The sequence below is a fragment of the Oryza sativa genome, chromosome 10, assembly GCF_034140825.1.
Source record: "Oryza sativa Japonica Group chromosome 10, ASM3414082v1".
Classification (NCBI taxonomy): Eukaryota; Viridiplantae; Streptophyta; class Magnoliopsida; order Poales; family Poaceae; genus Oryza; species Oryza sativa.
Genome location: NC_089044.1, coordinates 18,688,367 through 18,712,873, shown reverse-complemented (window position 1 = coordinate 18,712,873; position 24,507 = coordinate 18,688,367). Strand labels below are relative to the sequence as shown.

Here is a 24,507-nt window from a genome sequence, read left to right as displayed (position 1 = left end):
ATATTTTTATTTCGAAATGTCAAACTTCATTTATTTTAATAAATAATTAGTCAAATTACAAGTATATTTGGTGTTAAAACCTATACGGATATACATATTTTAATGTATTTGTGGCAATATTGGTTTCGTAATGGTTAATAATGTAGTATTTAATAAGAAGTCAATTACATACCCATACCGCACTAATGGATGTTTTAAGGAGCACACGCGTTAACTAGAAAAACCTAACAATTAATTCGGTGAATCGTACATGTTAAATATATCATGCAAATGAAAACAACACGGTCTCTAATTTAATTGAAAATTTTTAATTTATAAATATGACATCTTACCTAGCTTGGGCTATTTTTTATTAATATAATTTAAAAATCGAAATTATTAATTAGCAAGCTGTGACTGACGTAGACACTTCTTTTGTTATTATCATCTACAATTTAAATGGTAACTAACATGTTTAACATAATGTTAATATTTATGATATCTGTAATAATAGCTTGTCTAATGTACATGTTAACGACTAATTAAAATTAATTCTAAAAACTTCTTTATACAAAATATGATCATAAATGATCTATAGTTGCGTCCACCGAAAACACAAACTGCAGGCTGATCGTTTTAACTAGAACTGAATGTAAACCTTTACGCTTATTAGCGACAAAAAATATAATAATTTGTAGATACAAACTTTTATACAAATGTTCTAAACGAGTTAAAAACTAATGTTAAACAATAAACTATGAGTAAAAAATATTAAAATTAATTTAAGTACTAAAATTTAAATTTCAACCTTACGTCAAAATTAAAAGTTTGGTTGAAATTGAAACGATGTAACGGAAAAGTTGAAAGTTTATGTGTAGAAAAGTTTTAATGTGATAAAAAAATGGAAGTTTAAAGAAAAAATTTGGACTAAACTCGGCCTGAAGAGCTGAAACTCTCAGCAGCAACCGATGTCTCTCGTGGTCAGATGTCAGAATACACCATAAATTGAAAAAAAAAACGAGACAAAATTTCTAACAATGCCTTAAGACGTGGATCTGGGGATTTGTAATTTTGACTGGAACAGCTTCGAGTCCTCCAATGGGCCAATTAATCCTCTCAAGCTTGGACCAATTAATCCTCCTCCAAAGCAGCAGCTCCTTCGGTCTGCACAATACCTGTATACTCCCACACTGTACTGCTGCATCTGCGTGGATGACGATGGCATAGGGTAGCGTAATCTCTGAACCAACCTAGGGAACATCACCTCTGGAAACTGTCATTTCAGAGCAGGTACAATAGCAGCTTATAAGCAAGCTATAGACACATTTCAAGAGATAAAAGAGAAGAAAGAAGAACAGCGGGCTATAGATTTGTAGCCAACTATAGTACGGACTCTAAAGTGCATATTTGTATGATAGGTGTGACTAGATATTAATTATGTAGTATATGTTTATAAGTAACTATTGTATAAATTGACTATTAAATTGACTATAGATGATTTAGAGCCAGTAGTTGGCTATACTATTTAACTTGCTCTCAGCTGAAGGCTGTGTTTATTCCAGCGGAAAGTTTAGATTTTAGTTGAAATTGACAATGATGTGACTAAAAAATTATGTCTGATAAGTTGATGTGATGAAAAAAGACTGAAGTTTGGATAAACTTTGTATCTAAACACAGTAGGAGTAATACTTTCATGGCTGCTGACACCGCATCTCGCCTCAGGATCGGATTACTGCAAAATTCCTCCACAAGCAGAGAGGCCTTTCTCTGTCTCTCTCTGTGTAAAGGCAACAACAAAAATTAGTCAATAGAGATGGGATCCATATATAATCTTTACAATGTATATGGATAGCAAATAGTAGAAGAGAAGAGATAAAGATAAATAATATATTTTATTCTCTATGGGCAGACCATATACTTATGGGTAGCTTTTGTTATTTCTTTCCTAAAGACTAGTTTCACAATGTTGCTAGGTGGCTAAATCAAATATTATGTTGCCTATGGACTACTTTTGGAGTATACCGTGGATGCCCTTCACGTCGTGCAGCAGCAGTAGTACTAGTGGTAACACTGCTTATGCTACTCTAAGCAAGCACACAGGAACACTGATCACCGTACAATCTGTGGGGTGTAACTTTCCTGTAAGGCTGTACTCCCTCCGAAAAAAAAAAAGACAAACTCTGGTTTCCATACCCAACGTTTGACCGTCCGTCTTATTTTAAAAAATTATAAAAAAAATTAAAAAGACAAGTAACGCTTAAAATATTAATCATGTTTTATCATCTAACAACAATGAAAATACGAATTATAAAAAAATTTTATATAAGACGGACAGTCAAAGTTGGACACGGAAATCCAGGGTTTATCTTTTTTTTAGGTACGTAGGGAGTAATTAACTTGGGGGCTTCTCAGAGAAGTTGACGAAAAGGAGCTTCATTTTCCATTTTCCCCTTTCTGTTTCTGTCATGACTGTGCTTTTCTAACCTTGAGTTATATCTGGTTGTGTTTAGTTATTTCCAAAGTTAGAAGTTTGGGTTGAAATTGGTACGATGTGACTGAAAAATTATGTGTGTATGACAGGTTGATGTGATGGAAAAGTTGGAAGTTTATATCTAAACACAGCCTCTCTATGGAAGGAATAAACTGCTACTACTAATTTGCATAATTTAGCTGCTAAGTTTAGACGCCTCTCTCCTGCCTTTTGGTATTTATTCATTCTTGCGTGACCCACGGCCTCTCACCCTAGGCTGTACTTACTTAAAAAGCTTCTTCTATGCTTCTAGTAGTTACAACTACTTCAAAAATCTCTAGTTTCTTTACAGTTTATATTCTCTCTCCAAGTTAAGAAAGTCACTAACAACAAAATTCAAAAATAAATCTACTACTAGTCTACTACCATTGCTTCTTACCATTTCTTGCTCCTCAAATAGGGTCTTAATCTTAGTGGAACATGGCTCATTCACGCGTTATGACAACCCTACATATATAAAAAAGATGGTGAGAATTTGTTCTGAGAATTTTATTGTAAACACTATGTCCTATATATTATGCGTATAGTGATATTATAGCTACCACCTTGCTCATGGAAGTTGCGATGGTAGGATGTGGGAGCTCGGCAAAAGTCTTGCCTAGTTTACGCGTGATGCTGGTGACATCGATGCATGTGGACACCGTTCCCTCTTTAAAGGCATCATTTTGGTTCTTCTCATATTATCCTTTAGATGAAAACCTAGTTCCAGTGTTCCCAACAAACATTGATAATGTTTTTATGTCGTGTCCTCTATTAAGATGTTGTTAGATACTTCCCTGAATTTGAGTGGCCATAAACATCTTTTTATCAACGATGTTGATTGTCCAGGCTACATGTCGTCATGGGAAGTCGGGACTGCTTGTTGCGATGAGCTTGACAATAATGATATGTGATAGATCTTAGTAGTTGTAGGTCATTGGTGTGTGGTGATGAGTTGCATTAGACAGTTGTCCTAGTCTTTTCAGTAGGTTTTTGTTGGTTGCCTTTAATTAACTATACAATTGTAAAGTTTTGATGGCTAATTTCTCTCATAAACTGTGTCAACTCTCTTCTTCTATAATGAACTGAAAGTAGTCATTTCACCTTTTTAGACATTATAGCTACCCATCATGTAGTGCATTGTATATCGTAGTAATTTACTACATCCAACTCCATAAGGTGAGATTTTAGCGGTAAATTTTTTAAAAGGCACTCTGCAATATATTTTTTAGATACCGCTTTTATTGAAAAACAAACACTTTTGATAAGTTTGTGACAGCAAAAAAAAAAAAAAGTGCCGCCAACCCATCACAATCTATAACCCTCCAAAACATACGCGACAACATCGTCCTTCTAGCGGATGCATTGCAAAATATCTTTCGGATTTATACTTCCTACAAATTAGGTACTACTGTCTACTGGTACTACACAATATGTTGTTTTTATCAAACCAAACTTTATCAAAAGAAAGCTTCTGAAATAATACTCCAAAAGAAAAAAAGATAAAAGAAAATCCTCCGGTGTGGTGGGTGGCCGCAAGTAGATGCTGATGCAGTGACGCTCCCCACACGCCCAAACAGTACCCAAACTGTTGCCTCTCGCTGTACCACCGGCTCGCACCACAACCGGTCCCCTCTTCCTTCTCGCTTCAATCAAAAAAAGAACGCGACGAAACCCGTCCCATCCGTCCTTAATCCTACACAGTCCTACCCCTAAAAAAACACCGGTCCACCACCAGCCGCTGACGCATCCCGGACAACTCATCCGTTCGCTCGCCGGACGACTCCATCGCCGCCGCATAGGATCCCGGCAGATCCTACGGCCGGCGACCGTTCGTTAGCGTGCGGCTGTTTCCGTGTACGGTTACCGTGGTTATCATGTGCAATAATATTCTCATGATAATCGTCCCGACCTAAAACGGTTTGGTAAACCTTCGTTTCATCGTGTTCACCGGCGGCGACGTTGCGACCGATCCAGAGACACGGCAACTTGGCACCTTCCTGGTATTTGTTGGTTGGTTTGTTTTTTCACAGGGTCTTTTGGCTTCGAAGGCCTCGCTTGCGTTTGCGTTTTGCACGTGAGCCCGGCCTCCAGGCACGGGCCCGTGCATCGCGCGACCGACCCCGCCCAGCCCGGCCGCCGCAGCCGCCGCCGGCGATGGCGGCGTCATCGGGATCCGTTCGAGTCAATGGAAATGGGAATTCTGTCTAACCCTGCAAGTGTCCACTTAAATATACTTCTCCCCACACTAATCTCTCTCCATTTCGAAGCGATGACGCGGCAAACTACTACTAGTGGTACAGAATTTGTGTGAGCAAAAAATGCAGGAGAGATCGGTTCACCTGTCACGTCGGCTGCTACAGCGGCGACGGGGTGCACGGGCAGACGGAAGCCTTTTAGTTTTAGGTTAGCTAGCCAAGCACGCAGACGACGGACGACGCACAGCGATCTCGACCACACGATGTCTCGCCGCTTTGCGACGGCGACACACACCATCATCTCTATCCGTCCCTGCCTTAAGCATAGTTTGCATGTCCTGTCTTTTCTCAAGAACAAAGGGAAATGCCGGCTCCACTTGCTCATGTTCCATCCCTCCCTTCTAGCTCAAGTGACTAGGCAAAAAGAAAGGGTTTGGGTTGTGAGTGCGTCTGCCTGGGTGTTCCTTCCTTACCAATGGTAGGAGCATAGTATATCAATCCCTGTGACTTTGGTCGCTTTCAGTTGTTGACGAGTCCCTCTGGTATAATCATGGCTGCCACCACTCACTCGAACTCAGGAGAAATATTATGGAACAGGAGTAGTCAAGTGTCCGGTAATGGGTTGCTTTGGAGTTGGATCTAATGATGCAATCTCACTACTCACAGTAAGCTGAGACGAGTCCCAGGTCAGAATGAACGCCACGGGGGTCACCGTTAGGATACACTTCCCTTTCTCTTTTTCTCGATGATGGCATGCCAAAGAATGGGCGTAGATTGCTATCATCATTACATCGCAATACCTGTCGGCAAGAGGAGAATGTACAGTGCTGGCAGGCAGGCAGAATGAGCCAGAATTCTTCGGCTTTTGTGTGGAGCAATACAAGGAGTATCTTTGGACCGGGGCCGGCAGGGGAAACGAATGACTTGAGCCTCTTTTTTTCCTTGGTTCGCTGTACTACTGTAATTGGCCTCAGAAAGAATGTTGGCGGGGTCAATGGTGGCTGATGACGCCTTCAGCACTCGTCTATGGACACTGCCTTGGACGCGTCGAGGTAGTTCAGTCGGCAGGTGCCCAGGAGGAACTCCGGGAGCTCTTCTTGCGTGTTGCCCTGCACGACACAAACAGGGTTTTGTTTCATGATAGTAGGAAGGAATCAAGGAGTTCTTTCATGAGGTTGTTCAGCTGTGTTATTTACTGATCTCTCATCTCAAAAAAAAAAGAAGGAAAAGAGCAATTCTGAAACTCTCATCTCATAGCACTATTTACTGATCCATTCTGAATCTTTTATCTCATTAAAGGAAAAAAGAAACAGCACTGTTCTGAATCTTGAGAAGTAAAAGAAACATCAAGCTCGTTGTGTAATTACTTGATTAGATATGCCACAATTACCTGTACCAGGAAGGCCATTTCAATCACCAGGTTGTTCAAGTAGCCAAGCACAAGGCTCACCACACCCCGTGCAACTGTTGACGAGCCTATATCAACTCCAAGCTGAAAAATGCATGTAAAGATGTTCAGAGCTGGATGTACCAAACAGAATGGCAGATTCATTACGCCACGATTTATTTCAGACAATCTTTGTAACGCTAGTCGTAGATTGTGGTAAATGAAGTCAACCGTAAGCGCAAGTAAGTGGCAACAGTAGCCAAAATTCAATCCATTGTTATTCTGCGCTATTTGTAAGTGAGACATAATGCTTTGGATAAACTGCTTATTGAAGCCAGTAAGTATGGCATTGCCACACCAAGCATCTGAATTCTGATGACGGAATGAAATGAGAAACTAATGGAGATACATGTCATGCTGAGGGTTTACCTCCAAATAATTGCTTCCACGGAAATAATTGATCTCTAGTGCTTGACCAACCAAACAGGCTTTCTTTCCCACACTTTGCTTTACTATCCAAGACCCCTGAAGCGGCACATATACCGAAGATAAACCATCAGCATTTACTAAGTAAAGCTTGACAAGAATGAAGGCTGGTAGTGCAGAATAGGTACCTTTGAGATGTACGGGATGAGTTTGAACCTTGAATTTCTGAATGCGTCATCTCCATTTACAAATCTTTCAAGTAGAGGAACCTTTTCCAATGGGGTATCCATCATATAATACAAGGCTAAGCTGTATGTGGATGAACCAGGAACCTATATCCATCAGGGTCATAAGTAAAAAGGCATGTTGTTGTAAATCACATGAGGCCCCAATATTTATGTATAGCTAATGAAAATCCCACCTGTATGTTAACGATAAAAAAGAATTTGTTGCCCCCTTGTGCTGCACATTTCTGCAATATAACTCTTGGTAAAATTCTCGGTTCCTTTTGCCGTTGAAGGAAAATTACTGGCTTTAAGAAAATATACCTGTACTAGTCCTCCAGGGCGGCCAGAAAGGTCATCTTCACGCTTATCAGATTTTATCCAGTCAGCACCTACCATTTGCATCAATGTATTGTTTGCCTTGATCTGTAAAAATCACAGAAAACTAATTACCAGACGGAGATTTTGAGACAATGTATCACTAGAGACAACTAATATAGCTACTATAAGAAACCTGCGATGCTATGGATTAGCTACTAATATTACTTCATGACCATTGTGGATTTTATTATTAGGAAAGCATGAAATAATCCAGTTTCCTTATATGCATCAACCAGTCTACATGGCTGGAGTCTGCTTAAATAATTTACAATCCCAAAAGAAAATAAACAGAATTTGCCAAATTGGAGCTCTAATCCGGTAATATTTTCAGTTGGTCTGTTGTAACTAAAGTTTCAGTTTGAGTTATTTTAATACATTTGACTCGAGCAGTGGATCTAACAATAACAGTATAAAATTGCCATCCGAATTGGCCAAATTTAGGAAATTCTTGGGAGGATTTATTTGTTTTCCAAATCCTGCACTACTGCCACTCAGTACTATCATATTAGTCAGTAACATAAGAATTATCAGAAAATAATGCTCATAGTTCTTCATTATGACGAGGTACTTAAAACAGAAGCATAATTATTTCCCCCAAAGAAGGAAAGCCAGTCCTTATTTCCTATAGACCAAAAGCCTTGCACCCTAGCCTAGTGAACTGGTCTAAGAATCCAAACATTATAAAGCTACCTTTAGACGATCCTGCAAATATGACTCCCCTCGGATTAAGAATGTTGTAGGATCTGTCATTGCCCAAGTAGAAGGCATTGTACAGTTCGAATCTTTTGGAAGAGTATATCCATAGCAAAATGGACCATTATCGAAATCAGCAGCTCCTTGTAAGTCAACATATCCTCTCTTTTGCACTAGAATAGAGGAAATGGGAGAGTAATAATTAGAACAAAGTGGAAAAAGAAAACACCATAACTGTATAGAAGATGTAACACACCTGCAAGATCATGCAACTTTTTTACGAAGACAGCAGCGGTGGACAATTTAGCATGTCGTTGGTCCTGCTATTATACCATATATTAGATACACGAGATGTTGAATTGATATAAGAGATATATTGGTCTAGTTCTCAACGTTATGCTAACATCGATGTTCTTTGTAACCAAATTATTGTTTCTTACTTCTAACTAAAACATTACACCTTGTCAAGAACATGCACATTTTTGGCTTGCTGAGACCGTGATGCAGAAAAGAAAAGGTATGTTCAGACAAAGTTACACACGACGTTAATAGGTTGACAGACTTCTACATTTAAAAACAAAATGCAAGCCTGTCTAACTCACCACAGAATGTGTGCTCTCATCGGAAGGCCACATGGCTTCTCTTTGATCATATTCTGAATCATCCGGGACATCAAAAAACTCATCCGCTGCATCGTTCAGTTGAATGAAGGAACCAGCGCTACTTAAGTGTCTATTAGAACCACCCAGTGATCCTTCTGTAGGATCTTCTAGCCTGTTATTTTCACTTGCTGACAGCATTTCGATTTTTATCCGCTCATTTTCACCTTGTTGCAGACGCATATCCCTTGTCAACTCACCTGACGAGAACTCTATGCAAGCACAATTTCCATTTTTTGCTCGGAAGAATTCCCGCAGGGCTGCTTATAAAGGTAAGTTAGCTCAGAATAATATGAAAATTTGCAGAATGAAGTTTGATAAAACACATCAGGCAATGGTTTATTGATGCATCACAAGACTTGCCTGCTACTCTTCCTAGCATGCGTATAGTGATGTGTTTTGCAGATGCGGTAAACAGATAAGACTTCCAGAATTTCCAATCTATAGCAAGCATATGCTTCACAACCGATTGTTTTCCTTGATTGACTGGCGATATTACATATCCTCCACCTATTATTCATAAAAGACATATTGGTTCATTATAAATTAAGACAACAACCAGTTTGTAGCTATCACATTGACTAAGCAGAAATAAAGCATACATTACTTTTAAGACATGCACGGACATAGCCTCTCTCAGAACGGCATCTGTAGTGGAAAACAGAGTGGTATAGAATAACTGAAAAATTTCAAGTGGGATGTCAGGTCTAAATCATGGATTCAGATTATTTATCAGTTTCTGTCAACAAATGTACCATAAGTCCCATCGTCTTCTCTCCTCCAATATCGCCTAAGTAATAGATCCCTCTTTCTCATTCCCCTGAAAACTAAATATCATAATATTATAAATGAACAATAAAGTGTGCATATGAAAAGGTAGAATAAATCCAGCACCAGACCATGGTAACCAGCCGTCTCTTAATTTCTTGTGGATTATATCTGTATGACCATCTATATGCTCCACCACCCTCCCTTCCTGCAAACAGAAGTCCCACCTACAAAAATCTGGCAGGTTAACGGGTTGAAAGAAGATGAAAAGACAATGATAGTTATGCCTATAACGCATTAATTGAAATGGCATGTACTTTTGTGATAGCAATGCATATTTTTGCAATGGTGCAGAGCAAATGATATACGGCAAAGAGGGATGATATATCTTACTCTGATCTTGATTGACCAAGGGACATTACAGTCTGGAATACAGCCTCAGAATTCGCATCAACAACACCAACAGCCATTATAGCTGGATGATCATCCCAATACTGAGAAAAAAAAAAGCAAAATCATGGTGAATTTCATAATCCATCCACAGTCCACACAACACATTATTTCTGAGAACAAGAATTACCTTCCCCTCTGAACCACCATCCTTTGCCTCAGTAAACAAACGCAATCCTAAATGCAAGTCGGATTCAGCGCAAAATCCAGTGATGTAAAGAAAGGAGATTTTTTTTATGCTTACCATTTTTGCAGCCAAATATTGTCCATGGAGAAGGCGCAATAACATCAGATGCCATAGGATCGTTATGGACAGAAGAAAATACAGTCCAATCTGGTAGAGTTTTGCACAGAACGGTAAAATAAGAAATAAAGATAGTTAATTGAATCACTAAAAGTAGTACTATAATTTCGTCTTGCTCCCTTAATTTAAGAATATTTACTCAATTTTGCCATTTTACAGCCTCCAAGAAGAAACTTTTACTCTCACTTTCAATATTCATGTGTTGATTATTTTATGTGAAAATGATTTTTCATGAAAAGAATCTAAAGATACCATTTAAAATGATCAAGCTGAAAAATTTATATACATTATTAATAGCCATTATTAGAAAAACTTGATTATAACATTTCTAGAATTTTGTTTATTTTAGAGAGGGAGTACATTATAAGACGATAGTTACCTATTGAGTGCATGCGGTTACTGCGGCGGCTTAGCCTGCAAAGATATAGTCTCCGATTAGCCAATAGAACAAGGACAGTTGGGTACTTTCTTATTATAATTAAACGTCAATCCAAGTGATGAAGAAAATGAAACTTCTATCCAAATATGTACAACAGAGGATGTAGCATAGGACTGTAGATGCTAGCAGTCAAACTCAGAACAAAGCATCAATCATATGATTAATTATATGTTTACAAAAAAAGAAAAGGTGATCTATAAAATTACATATAGGCATCATTGATCTCTTATATATCTCCATTTATTGAAGCAAATCTAGAGCACTTGAAAGCACGAGCATGTGCTGCATCCCATTTAAAAACAGTAGAATTATTTAGTTCAATTATTCAATCTAAACTAAATGATCTCATGGCATTTCATACAGCCATAACTACTGATTGTTTCCAGCACTAACAAGAGGTTATGCCTTTCAAAAAAGAGGGCTAGCACAATGGTAGATAATTTGGAAACTTTATCAAATGTGTGCCAAACATTTGACAGTAGCCTTCACAATTTGCATATTGTTTTCAGTGACAAAAGATACAAAAAGAGGAAAAACTTTATAAACTGAAAAAGGAAAGAAAAGAAAAGGGGGAGTCTAACTGTATGAGCATTTCTCAATAAATAAACAGTGCATTAATCTCCAGTCCATTGCTGAGTAATTGACAAAATAAAGATTGATCTGCATAGCAGCTTACCTAAAAGCTTGCCATCTTCTATGTGAACAAGCAACAATATGCTCATCTTTTCTTGGGGACTGCTCACATGACAGATATCACGTTAGTGCTTTTTTGAACATAATGATTGTGTGAAATAAAATAAATAAGAAAAACTCCAACCTTTAAGGCAGACTCCATCAAACACCTGATCCACCTAGCGGCTTCCTCTGAACTTCGAGCACCCAACTGAAAAGCATTGGTTGATGAGAACTAATCTTATTTTCACTAAGTACAAAAAAAAAAAATAGCTCCAAGGTCAGATTAGGTGAGTCAACACTAGTGGTTACCTTAAGTTGATCATAATGATTAGAGGCATTGTAGAGTGTGAATATGTAAAAAACCTGTCAATAAAATGGTGAGGAAGATAATCAAATGTTGTCTGTGTAACTTTTTGGTAAAGATGGTAAAAACAGTAATAAAAATATGGGCTTACACTTCTATGAACACTTTCTCTCCCATTGTCTGTGACACGTATACAAGAATCAATTATTGCACTTCTAACAGGATCCTGTACCCAAAAGGGAAATGTTAGCAAAAAGCATGGTACCATGTTTCATAAGAACACGGAATTGATAGGAGTGGAGCAGCCAAACTTTGCACTGTTTCTTTTCTAAAAAGGCTTGTTCCACTAATTAAAGGTATTGGATCAATTCGTAGAGGTTTTCATGTTGCAAACAAAGGCTTGGTACCGTATCAAAAAAAAAAAGAGGCTTGGTACAACTTATGTATGATCATTACGCCCTCCCCATATATATACAAGTTTGCACACTTAACACCCCACAGCCCAAAAAGAAGAAGAAGTAGAAAAGATGCCCTCCTTTTTTCCTTCTGTAAGCATGATGCAGTCACATCAAAATGACTTGCTGGTTTTCCTTGGAATCCATGGTAAGAACCCCAAAGCAATGCAGCAATGGCATAACGAGTGGAGCTGAGAAAGCAGAGCTTAACACACTTGAATTGTACACCATGTTACTGAAATATGACAGCTTCATAAGCTCCCATTAGACAGAAATGGAAGCCACTCTAGAGTTCACTTCACCCAACTGCACGCTATCACATATGCCATATTCTCACACCATGCCATTACTATAACCATCTCTTGCTTTTGGTTCAATGCTACGGTTGGCTCCACTTCCATTCCTCCATACTGCTTAGGTGATCCTCACTGTCCCAGCAACCATTCTTCTTTTTTTCCGTGAAAGGGATATTAAGCAAACCTAACGCGGCAACATTTCGAGGCAGCTAAGGCGGAATCGTCGTACCACTCTAACCATCCTGTCACTTACTCTGAATTCGCAGAAGCAACTAGCGCTGCGTCGTGACGAATCAACCACGCGATTGCAATTACTGGCCGCGCCGCGCGCGAGCATGAAGCATTCATGATTCATCTCAACCAACCCGGCCGTTAAAAAACGGAAACAATAACTCCCCCTCGGGAGAGACAACGACCAGCATCCGGAGCGTATCTAATCTACTACTACCTCCTACCAGCACACACCGGGGGGGATGAAATCGCTATCGAAATTAAAAACCGAAACTAAAATTTCGCGGAACGGGGGACGAACACCAGTAGGATCTCACGGGGGCACCAAAAATGCACGGATTAAGAACAGAGTACGAGAGAGAGAGAGAGAGAGAGTCACCTCGCGCTTGGAGGAGGAGGAGGAGGAGGAGGGCGGCGGCGGGGCCTTGAAGCAGCGGAGCGCGGCGTCCTCGAGCACGAAGTACCTCTTCCGCGAGTACTGCAGGCCGAGGCGGTTGGATCGGATCAGGTACAGCCACCCCTCCATCCGCATCCTCCCCTCCTCCCCCCCTCCCGCTCCCGTCCCCGCCACCGCCGCCGCGGGCACAGCTGCCGCCGCCGCGGCAGCGTCCTCCACCACCACCTCTGCCGCCACCCCTCCCATCATCCCGCTCCCGCGCGCTCAGGTCTCCTCCGCTCTCGCGTCGCCTCGCGTAGTCGTCGTCGTCGTCGCCGCCGCGCTCTGCTTTTTTTCTGGGGAAATTTTGCTTGCGTGGGGCGCTCGCCGTCGCCGCCGCAGTTGAATTGAATTGGACGCAGGCGACGCGAGAGAGAGAGAGAGAGAGTAGTAGTAGTAGGAGGGAGGTCTGGTGGTGATGCTGGCCTGGCGGGGTGGGGCCCACCTGAGCGGAGGCGGGTGGGCCCGGGATGTTTTTTTCCTTTTTTTTTAGTTTTTTTGTATTTTTTTGGCTGTGATGGATGAGCTGTTACTTCTGCTGGCTGGTGGTTGTGATTTGTTGTTTTCTTCTCCCCCCCCCCAATCTCTCTCTCCCCTTCGCTGACAGTAGATATATAGACTGGAGAGAGAGAAAAGTGAGGAAGGTCGCTAGGACGGGAGGTTATTTGTTCCTTATTTTTTTCTCATTATAAATAGAAGACGCACACAGATACACATCTATGCGGAGTGGTGCCTTGCGACTTTGCGAGTGAGGCCCTGTTTAGATGGGACTAAAACTTTTAAGTCCCTATCACATTGGATGTTTGAAAATTAATTATAAATATTAAACGTAGACTATTAATAAAACCCATCCATAATCTTGGACTAATTTGCGAGACGAATCTAATGAGCCTAATTAATCCATGATTAGCCTATGTGATGCTACAGTAAACATTCTCTAATTATAGATTAATTAGGCTTAAAAAATTTGTCTCGTGAATTAGCTTTTATTTATGTAATTAGTTTTGTAAGTAGTCTATATTTAATACTCTAAATTAGTGTCTAAAGACAGGGACTAAAGTTAAGTCCCTGGATCTAAACACCACCTGAGTCTCTCTAGCACACGCTCGAAAACATGAGAGGTTGGTATGTGGTTATCGTCACGCGGGCTTAGCCACTCTCTTGCCTTACATCTCATCCTTTTTGTTGCTTTTAGAGGGAAAGAGAGAGGGCGACGACTAATGATAGGCGGGCAAGTGATGCGTCCATTATAAGTTTGTCTTATGTTTTGTGGGGGAAAGAAATGATATGAAAGCGAGGTATGGTGTGTGAGAGCCATATAGCAGGGATGGTCAAAATGACAAATGATTTTACTTGTCTCTCACGACATGAATGTATTGCGAAGAATTTTCGAGCAATTTGGGACATATGAGGTGGTATATGAATTGTGTTTGTGTTTCCTCAACTTCAGTCTTCTTTTAACATTCCGTTTTGAGGGAGATGGAAAAAAATCAGTTACAGTGAACATGGCCAGCTTGGTTGGTCGACCAGCTTAATTTTCAGAGAGACTGTGTCCACTTATTTAATGGGACAAAGCGTGAAAATGCCTAATATATAATTTTGAAAATGTGAAACCTTCTTTTGTTCGTGTGGTTTCGTATCCATGATTCCATGATCGAATAAACCTTGCCATTAACAAGTTGAGGCAAACGGTACTAATGGAAAGACTGTAAGACAACTGAGCATTTGAAGTGTGAACTCATTATTAAGCACAAACTAGAGGCAAATTATCTTACTGATTTATTGCCACCAAATCTAAATCGCTTTGCTGTATAATACAGGCATACAGCTAAACTCGCCCATTTTTATGGTGCAATTTGGCTTCATAGATATTTATTGAAGAAAAAAAAACAAACACAAATCACAGATAAATATGATTTTCCACATTTTTCATATCGCTAGTAGTACAGCTCATTTCTCTATTCGTTGTAATTAATGTCATCAAACAAACTTGAAATCAGTCAAACTTGGAATTGATGGTGCAATAATATCACCATACATGCAGAACACATATTTCTGCGGCAAAAGCAGAGTCGTATCCACCTGTGGCTCTGCCAAGTTCCAAATTAGATCGTCGGAACATGCCTTCAAACAAATTAATTAAGTGATCATCGGACATGCCCTGCACTGCAGGTCACAAGTTGCTTGTTGAATTTATTTTTCTTTTTTTTCCTTTTTCTAATTGTCTGTCTTTTTATTATCTTAAAAAAAATTGTCTGTGTTTTTCGTCAGGGTCTAGCTGGAGTAATGGGCACACTTGTTGCCCTTGCCCATATCATTTCAATTTCATCATCTGGGTAATTAAATGGGAAACACACTAAAACTGCGAAATGCAATTGCAACAAGAAATGTTAGGGGAAAAAAAGGGTTATAACAAAGTTGATAGTGGTATATGCTGAGCAACACGTACCGAAAACTAACAGCGGGTCGCATGGATGACTGAGGAATTGGAATGTTTTCGCGTGGAATTATTATTTGCACGAACGGGATATATGTGCGATAAAAACGTCTCTCTCACGTAATTTCTTCATATAAACTAGACACAGAGGTGCTCCTGAGTTATAGGTACTAACAATGGTGTGATGCCCGCTTATAGGAATACATACTCCCTCCGTCTCATAAAAAACCAACCAAATACTGAATATAACACATCCCAGTACAAATGAATTTGGACATGCCTCCGTCCAGATTCGTCTTACTATGATGTGTCACGTCTAATACTAGATTCGTTTTTTAAGGGCGAAGGGAGTATGCGATGAAGGGGAGAGAAAGATGAGAGAGAAGATTGACATTTGTTAGATAATACTCTCTTTGTCTTAGAATATAAAAACTTACGACCGGATGTGACTCAACCTTAATACTATGAATATGTCATATCTCATGCATGTCCCCTGTTTAGATTCGTATTAATAGGTTGAGTCATATCTGGTTATAGACAACCTTATACCGCATATATACATCACATACTATCTATCTCTACTATTATAAATATTAAAAAAATTCTAGCCAAAATTTTGATACGTCATCCTATTCCGATACGATGTCAGTGTGTGAGTACATGATTTTTTGCTTATATATCTACTTAAAATAATATGTAAGGCTTCGATGGATTTTTCATCCGTTGTCCAGCTTTCCGACGCTCGCCCCCCGTCAGCACCACTTGAGCCCGTCACCAACTCACGCTCACGAGCCATCCTCGTCAGCTCTCCCGATGCCTATCGGTTCCTTCACGGTCGCTGTCTAGATTTGCCTCCACTCCTGCCTGGGCCGCCACTAACACAAGGCAAGCTCCCGCATGGCCGCCGCTAGGGGCATCGGTTCCTCCACCTCAACTTCCTCCGTCTAAGTTGTCTTTACCAAGCTCTTCATGTTGACTTCTCCCACCATGCTCCTGCCACCTAGCGCTACCATTGGTCGGCCCCACCACCACGACACCCTCTTCATCGCTGGTGCACAGAGGGACTCTTCCCGTCGGGCCACCGTCTCTGCTCTTCCCCAACCTCTGCACAAGCTATAGGTCGCCGTTAGATTGCTGGCGCAGCCCTGTAGCCATCCGCCTCGCCGATGGGGCATTACCCCTACACCTTGTCCCAACTCCTCTCCAACATCATTCGCATCTTTGGCATCCTCCCTTGACCTGTACGTTCGAGACACCAACGCACGGTTGTCGCTGCCTAAGGGGAAGAGGCGACCTCTTGTGCCCCGTGGTCCCTCGACAGCTTCGGCGCTCCGCGCGGGCCACCACCAGTTATCGCCTGTGCCTCCTGAGCATGTAGTTGTCGCCTACTCGAAGGACGCTCGTCTAGCCGGCCTGGTCTGCTCTGCAGCCTCTGTTCTCTTCGTGCTCTCTTGTTGTACTCTTTACTATGAACATGTGCTTCTGCCAACAAAAGAGAGAGAGCTTAGATTATAATTTGGTCAAGGTCGACTATGGATAACTGGAGGGGAACAGAGGATGTCCATACACCAGTGTTGAACTGATGATGCTGTATCTTTTTATCTGTTATGACCTTTTCTTTTCCAAAACAGAGTTTTGGTTTTTAAAAAAAAATAATTTAATAATTCTTAAAATGTCATCACCGTTGTAACACAAGAAACATTTTTTAAAAAAGTAGAACTAAGTAATTGAAGCGATTTTAGAGACAACAACGTACCACTGTTATCCTTGACAGCTAAAGCCGACGTGCATGCATCACGCGGAAACCTTAAACGGGGTCGTGGGATGACGCGGCGGACGAGCCGATCGACCAACCACGCGGATTAAACAAGTGCAACCACGCACGCAAGTGTGCGCAGCAACACGGCCACCTCGCGCGTCACCGTGGCCTACCATGACTTTCCTGCTGCTGATAGCGGCAGCTGCTATAGTTAACTACCAGTACGTGTTAGTCTAGGCTGTGTTTAGATCCAAACTTTAGTCATTTTCCATCACATCAATCTGTCATACACACACAACTTTTCAGTCATATTATCTTCAATTTCAACTAAAATTCAAACTTTGCGCTGAACTAAACACATCCTAGGTGTATACGTATGTTACACTTCGTACGCTAATTGGACTTAGAATCATTATTACTCCCTCTGTTTCAAAATATTTAAAGCCGTTAACTTTTTAAAATATGTTTGCCCATTCGTCTTATTTAAAAAAAATTAAGTACTATTAATTCTTTTCCTATCATTTGATTCATGGTTAAATGTACTTATATATATACATATAGTTTTACATATTTCATAAAAGTTTTTAATAAGACGAACGGTTAAACATGTGCTAAAAAATCAACGGTGTCAAATATTTAGAAACGGAGGGAGCACTTTTTTTTTGGGTGTGTGTACATAACACATGGTTTATATATGTCACACTACGTGAATTATGTTATATTTTTTACTAAATCAAAGAAACGAGGACAAACCTTACTACTATATTACAAAAAATAGATAAAATACAGGAGTTATCACGATAGTAAAGGGGACTCTAAATCTTAAAACGCGATGAGATATATGTGAGCATACGAGCATAATCGGCTCTTCCTGCACGCCACAAATGGAAAAAAAGAAAAAGAGAAGAATCTGAGAACAGAATGGAAGATTGCTAACCAACAGAAACATAATAAATTACTAACGAACTCAATTAGTAGCTAGCGTGATTCACACTAGTTTAAACTTTAGTACCAAAAATAGAGGCAATTTTTGGTATCCAGAATAGTTCTAGATCCTTCTTTCAGTATACTAAAACGTAAAATGGGAAATATTGTATTGCCAATTGCAAAATGCCAATTTTGTGAAAAAAAAGTGGTCGAAAGCATCAAGGACTGCTAAATGTAAACGGATAGTATTATTTTAGAACGGACGAAGTATTAAATTTTAAACCAAATCAGCCATGAATTTCTAGTTTCAGACGAGTACGCTAAAATTAAAAGTTTGGTTGAAATTGGAACGATGTGACGAAAAAGTTAAAAGTTTATATGTATAGAAAAGTTTTGATGTGATAGAAAAGTTGAAAGTTTGAAAAAAAAGTTTAGAACTAAACTCAGCCATTGCTGTTACTTCTGCTGCCCATTCCATTTGGCTCGAAAGCTTTGAGTCCCAATTGTGATATCCCCATCTGGCAATGCATGCACGAGTTTATATCCTCCTGTCACTAGCAAAGATGCTGATGAAAGAATGGATGAAAAAGTTCGTGATGAGCACTGCTCCAGTCTGCACTCTGCAGTCTGCAGGTGAGTTGTCTTCGTCTCCATCGGGGAAAGCGATCGAACCAGCCTTTTCTCTGAATCTCTGCACTGCTCTCCATTAACTTTTCTGCACACACGCAGCAGCAGCGTCGCACGTTGATATACGCAGAGAGAGAGAGAGAGAGAGAGAGAGAGAGGCGGTGAATGCTGTCGTAAAATCGGGTGTGACGCAACGCGAGGCACATTTGCAGCAGCAGGGAGCTTTGGCTGGCCATGCACGGGCTTCAGAAATTTCGTACTCCGTACAGTTATAGTTTAGGAAAATTTGAAGTACTCACTCCATAAAAAAAAAACCTCAACTTCTAGAGTTTAAATTTTATCCAAAAAACCAACTTCTATTATCCTATCTACTACTACACTCAAACAAGTAAAATGAGAAGTTTCATTCCTTCAATACCCTTTACCTACTTATCATTCTTACTACTTTTTACAATGATTAAAGGCATTTTAATCATTCTCCATCTCCACTAAAGCCACCTTGGAATGCTAGGAATCTATTTTTTATGGGATAGAGGGAGTACTATCACGATATAGTGATTTTTTTTTAAAAAAAATTGTACACTCTAAACTGGTTTGAAAAGATTCTATAAGGATTGGATCATCCTTAGGACATCCACAATGTGATACTCCCTCCGTCCCTAAAACCCTTATATTTAGGGACAGATAGAGTATAAGAGCATGTAATAAGTATTTAAGTACTAGTTGATACCCACGCTTTGCCACAGGATATATGGATGAATACATGTTATATATTATAGAAATGATAGTTTTACATATTTAAATAATTTGAAAATGATGTGGAGATAATAGCTTAACGTTGATTGCGCATTAAGTTCTAAAATGCAATAATAAGGGTGATATATCATATTTACATGATATTTAAAAATCTCTAGATAATAATTGCTAGTGGGTGATGATGTGACACACTTACATGCTAAGCTTCAGAAGTTAGTGGACATCAATTTTATAGTAAGATAGGATTCCTACTACCAGATGCTGTAAAAGTAGTAGTACTACCTATTTTTACTACCAGATTATAAACACTTTATAATGGGTCACACATATTTTTTTTAATTGTGATATGACTTATGTTTGATACTCCCTCTGTTCCCAAAAATAAAGTATTTTGGGTGGATGTGATATACCCTAGGACTCTGAATCTGAACAATCCACCTAAATCTCTTATATTTTGTGGAATAATTATTTAGGTGGGTCTCATCTTACTACCCACTTTACACACATACATTGTGTGGTATTTTCACTACCTAGTTTTGTAACAAACATTAATGATGCCGTAAGATGGTCAGCCTGGCAGCCGAGAGTTTTTCCTCCTTTTGTAATTTTTGTTGTAGTTGAAAACTGTAGTTTTCGAGTTCATATTTCGATGCACACTCTCCTAGTAATAAAATGTTGTTTTCTGCTTAATAAAATTATTGGAAAATATGCAGGTTTCCTGAGCTATTAAGCAGTGCGGTTTTACGAAACTTTCTACGTATGAACTGCTGAGCAAATGATTTTTAACTTTATATATTCAATTTTTTTATTTGTACCCTAAAATAATTATCACAAATCATCCAACTATTTATCCATTCTACACAAAAGAACAACCCGAGATGGCGGATGTCTCAAACATTTCGGATCATTTTCCTTTAGTTTGAGAGATCAGCCTATCGATTAGTAACTTAATTTTAATTTGGCTAATCGATCAGATAATTAAGATAAAAAAAGGCTCAATTGAAAAGATCCGTGCTACCCACTTTAATATTCTAACTTAACCACTTTAATATAGGAGAATTAGAGATAGGTATAGGTTGGTTTGGAATATTGTGCTTTCGTACTCTTCCAGGGTGTAATTTTCAGTGATATTCTCTTCGTCCGAAAAAGAATTAAATCCTGACTACAAATATAGACAAAGCTATATCCATATTTTAAAATTTGATTTATTTTAAGACAGATGGGTAAAAGCTGGCACGCGTGGGACAACAAACGTGGAATAATGATATTTTACTAGATTGTGTTCTAATTAAGATGAGGGTTGGGAACCCGTCACTCCCGGTACGAGAATAGAGCGATGGATTAGCGTATAATTAATTAAATATTAGTTTAAAAAACAGATTAATATGATTTTCTAAAACAATTTATCTATATATATAGCAGTTCAAAAAATATGCGCGTGAAAAATGAAAGATTAGACAAGATGGGAAACGAGAGAAAAACTGACAAACTGGAGCAATCTGAGGGCCAAAAGAGGCCTGTGGTCCCACTGTCATAGTGGCTGAAATAGCTGAATATCATCATTGCAGTGATGGTAGTACTTGTAATGTTCTTAGGACCAGTTTAATTAAGGACTGATGCTATAAACAAATCCAAGTGTCCATTCTTTAGTTTGGAGATTCTCCAATGACAAGGCATGGAATAAAAATATCATTTTCTAATATATATTTGGCCAGTTGGGAATCGGATATTAAAACCCCTTACCAGGGTGAAACTCATTTGATCAATTTATTCCGGATGGTAGCAAACAATTTAGTGAATTAAACATGGCGTGTCTTTTTATAGATTATTAGTGATAGTTCAGTTTTTTTTAGAACTAATGATGACAGTTTAGTAGATACAGTTTCATTGAGCACTCACCAATAATTTCCAAATGTAGATATGACATTTTAGACTTCAATTTAGTATCTGATGCAACAAATTAATATGAAAAAAAACTAATGTAATTTCTGTTGAGCACTATAACTTTATCAAACTCAGATCCACTTGTTCTCTACTTTATCCAGCTCTAGTACGTACGCTGATTAATCTAAAGATCTAGTCTTTGTGGAATAAATAGGGTATGTGAAGATAGAAGTATTTTGGGATGGAGATAGTAGTACCAGCTCCATTTGAAAATTTTAAAAGTCCTAATTACACACTTGATTCAAACTAGTACTACGTACAGAATTTCTTATTCCTCTTTCATTGCATTTGTAGCTGAGTCAATCAATATATTCCTCTGGCTATAGTCGCAACCATAGGCTGACAATCACATGCGATGCACTTGCACTCAAATTAATGTCCACAATTAGAGCAGAGTAATAGCACGGTTTGACTCATTATTAGACTAGGTCCAGTCAACTCTACGGTACGAGTAGGATAATCGCTGTTCATTTTTGCCGATAACATTATATATTTGAACTAAGTTTGGTTTTATATATTCTTTAACTAACCTCGACCCACAAATCAAATAAAGAGTACTATTCAATACTTTTACCTACCCATTCACCGAATGCTGCTTTGCTAATGATGGGAGTATTTTCATAAACTTTTTTACTAAAATTTTAAGATATACTATGTTACGGTAAGAATATGTTCGCCACGTACGCGCTACAGTTTGTAGCCTATACCTGTATTTCTTTACCACCCTAAATTAAAAAGGTTGAAATATGTAAATAAGGTAAGGAATTTTTTTTTCAGAATATATTATAGCATTGGACGCATCTATTTTCGCCCACATGATTTTCAACCAATTTTGTTTTCCAGGCATACTTTGACCTCTTTCGATTGATATTCAAAACGAGGCCAACTTTGTTGCGTTCTTTTTTGTTTCCCTTGTCCTGGTATTCCACGTCCAAATTAACTAAAGCCTACCAAGACTAAATCTTGTAGCTGAAGCTGATTCTCAATGAAAACGAAAGAAATCCAGTAGGTAATTTGATTAAAAACCAAGTAATTAGATTACTACAAGATTTAGGGTTTGGTTGGTAGCGTGCTACCACTACTCATGAAAATTCAAGCAATTAATCAAGCGCTTTTCAAGGCAAAAATCGCACGAGTTTGTCGCTGCTCTGCACGCCAACATTTTAGCACCGACAGTCCGAGAGAGCTGCTCGTTTGTCGGCTCAAAAACGGGCGTCTCATGAAATGGAAGGAAAAGAAATACTACTACCTCCGTTTTTTAAATAGATGATGCCGTTGACTTTTTCTCAAATATTTAACCATTCGTCTTATTAAAAAATTATATAATTATAATTTATTTTGTTATGAGTTGTTTTATCACTCATAGTACTTTAAGTGTGATTTATATTTTATACATTTGCATAAAATTTTTGAATAAGACGAATGGTTAAACATGTGAGAAAAAGTCAACGGCGTCATATATTAAAAAACGGAGGGAGTATATCATACGGCCGGTTTATGTCGCTGTAAACGTCACCTTTTTGTCGATCCATATGGCCAAAAATATTCTCTCCACCAATATAATTATTCCATACAAGATGCAAAAAACAATTGTAGATTGACTATCTCGACTATTGACTAGAAGCTGTAATTTTTTCGATGCAATATGGCCCTACAAAATCAATATGATCGACGCTCCTTTTAGAACACATAATTCTTTTTTGGGAGGTTAAAAAATGAGATCGTTCGCACAATCCAACCAATTCAACTAAAAACTAACGATATTATTAAAAAAAGAATTTTAATATGATGAGAGACAGACATATAATTTACTTGTGCTAATTTTTTTTTAAAAAAAGCCTATGGTCATGTGCTACGTACAATGATTTTCAGTCCGGCATTGTACAAGAAGACATCCAATCCCTGCCAAAAATTGCACAGGGGATCGATCAAATTCATGGGCAGAATGATTAACTATCCACGAGACAGCGTAATTAACTATCCAGCTGCATCGCATTATTTACAAAGCCACAAAGGCCTGCATGACACACATGTGATCAATCGATCTGATCAGGAGGCTAATATCGTGGTTGGCACGAGCTACTCCCTCCGTCCCATAATATTAAAACCTAGGATTTGATATGACGTTTTATAGTACAACAAATCTATACAGATGCATGTCCAGATTCATTGTGCTATGAAACATCCCATCCAATCCTAATTGTAATATTATGGGACGGAGGGAGTAGCTATTACGGCGCTGTGTCCCCTTATTGGGCCATGGTTTAGTACAACATGAGTTTGCCTAATTAAGTGGATAGCCATGGTCAGTCACGTGGTGCCGATCAACCTGTGTGTGTTTTACTGATTTGTTAATTAATGTACGGTAAGAAGAAACAGCAGCTGATGATGATCACCAGGTATAGGATTAGGGATTCTTATCTGATCGACGCTCCTTTAATTAATTGTTCTCCTGGGTGCAGATCGACAAATGGTACTGACGAAAATCATCCAAAGCCGCTGAAAAGCTTACCTGCTTTTTTTTCGAGTTGAACTAAACAAACACCATGTCACATGCACTAATTTACGGCGAGAAATTGAGAATTGAAGGCCAGCAAAGGCGAGAAATTTAAACACGACTGCACGAGCGGCGCCAACGAAAACAACGGGCGCCCGCCTCTCCGCTTATTCGCTGCACCACATAGTTAGGATCTACGGAGTATTTGGCATAGCTCAGCTCCGGCTCGGCGAAACAGTTCAGCTTTAATAAATTAGAGGTAGAGCTATGGACCCAACTCCATTCTAGACGGAGTTGGAGTACCAAACAGATCCGTAGTTTTCTGTTTTAAAATACAACAACATCTGACAATGTGTATATATATACTACCACTATTTCTTTTAGAGATAATCCCTTATATGCCACTAAAAATTGGTCTGATCCCTTATATGCCATTGAAAATTAGCTATTCCCTTTTATGTCATTGGTCTAATTTTGCGCTCACTTTCATGCCACTCCCGTCAGTTGACTGTAGGTTGACTGCTAAATCCAAAGTAAAAAAGACGTATTTACCCTTCTGAGTTGTTAGGCATGTCCTATGCTCAGAAGGGCAAATATGTCTTTTTTACTTTAGATTTAACGGTCAACACACAGTCAACTGATGGTAGTGGCATGAGAGAGTGCGCAAATTTGGACCAATGGCATATAGGGAAAGAGCCAATTTTCAATGGCATATAAGGAATCAGACCAATTTTCAGTGGCATATA

The 24,507-nt window shown here is 39.0% G+C and overlaps 1 protein-coding gene and 1 long non-coding RNA gene across 5 annotated transcripts; both read right to left on the bottom strand.

Moving 5' to 3' along the window:
- Positions 1-881: 881 nt before the first annotated feature.
- On the bottom strand, positions 882-4,959 carry LOC136353716 (uncharacterized). Its single transcript, XR_010737088.1, has 4 exons — positions 4,831-4,959; positions 2,889-2,956; positions 1,669-1,756; positions 882-1,252 (listed from the first exon to the last, which is right to left on the bottom strand). It is a non-coding gene; the product is annotated as an uncharacterized lncRNA (long non-coding RNA).
- Positions 4,960-5,294: 335 nt separating this feature from the next.
- On the bottom strand, positions 5,295-13,178 carry LOC4348917 (protein ENHANCED DISEASE RESISTANCE 2-like). 4 transcript variants are annotated; one of them, XM_066304901.1, is made up of 22 exons: positions 12,758-13,178; positions 11,548-11,622; positions 11,402-11,455; positions 11,235-11,300; positions 11,094-11,152; positions 10,358-10,392; positions 9,919-10,008; positions 9,805-9,851; positions 9,618-9,718; positions 9,351-9,451; positions 9,212-9,283; positions 9,064-9,135; positions 8,820-8,966; positions 8,400-8,716; positions 8,054-8,120; positions 7,795-7,970; positions 7,048-7,149; positions 6,921-6,971; positions 6,688-6,831; positions 6,503-6,598; positions 6,077-6,178; positions 5,295-5,795 (listed from the first exon to the last, which is right to left on the bottom strand). In XM_066304901.1, the coding sequence occupies exons 1-22, from the start codon at positions 13,022-13,024 to the stop codon at positions 5,700-5,702; spliced, it is 2,337 nt and encodes a 778-aa protein (XP_066160998.1). In that variant the 5' UTR covers positions 13,025-13,178; the 3' UTR covers positions 5,295-5,699. The 4 variants fall into 4 exon arrangements, with proteins under 4 accessions (XP_066160998.1, XP_066160999.1, XP_015614729.1 ...); XM_066304902.1 differs by having other exon boundaries at positions 8,054-8,117; XM_015759243.3 differs by having other exon boundaries at positions 9,212-9,276; positions 9,356-9,451.
- Positions 13,179-24,507: the final 11,329 nt, after the last annotated feature.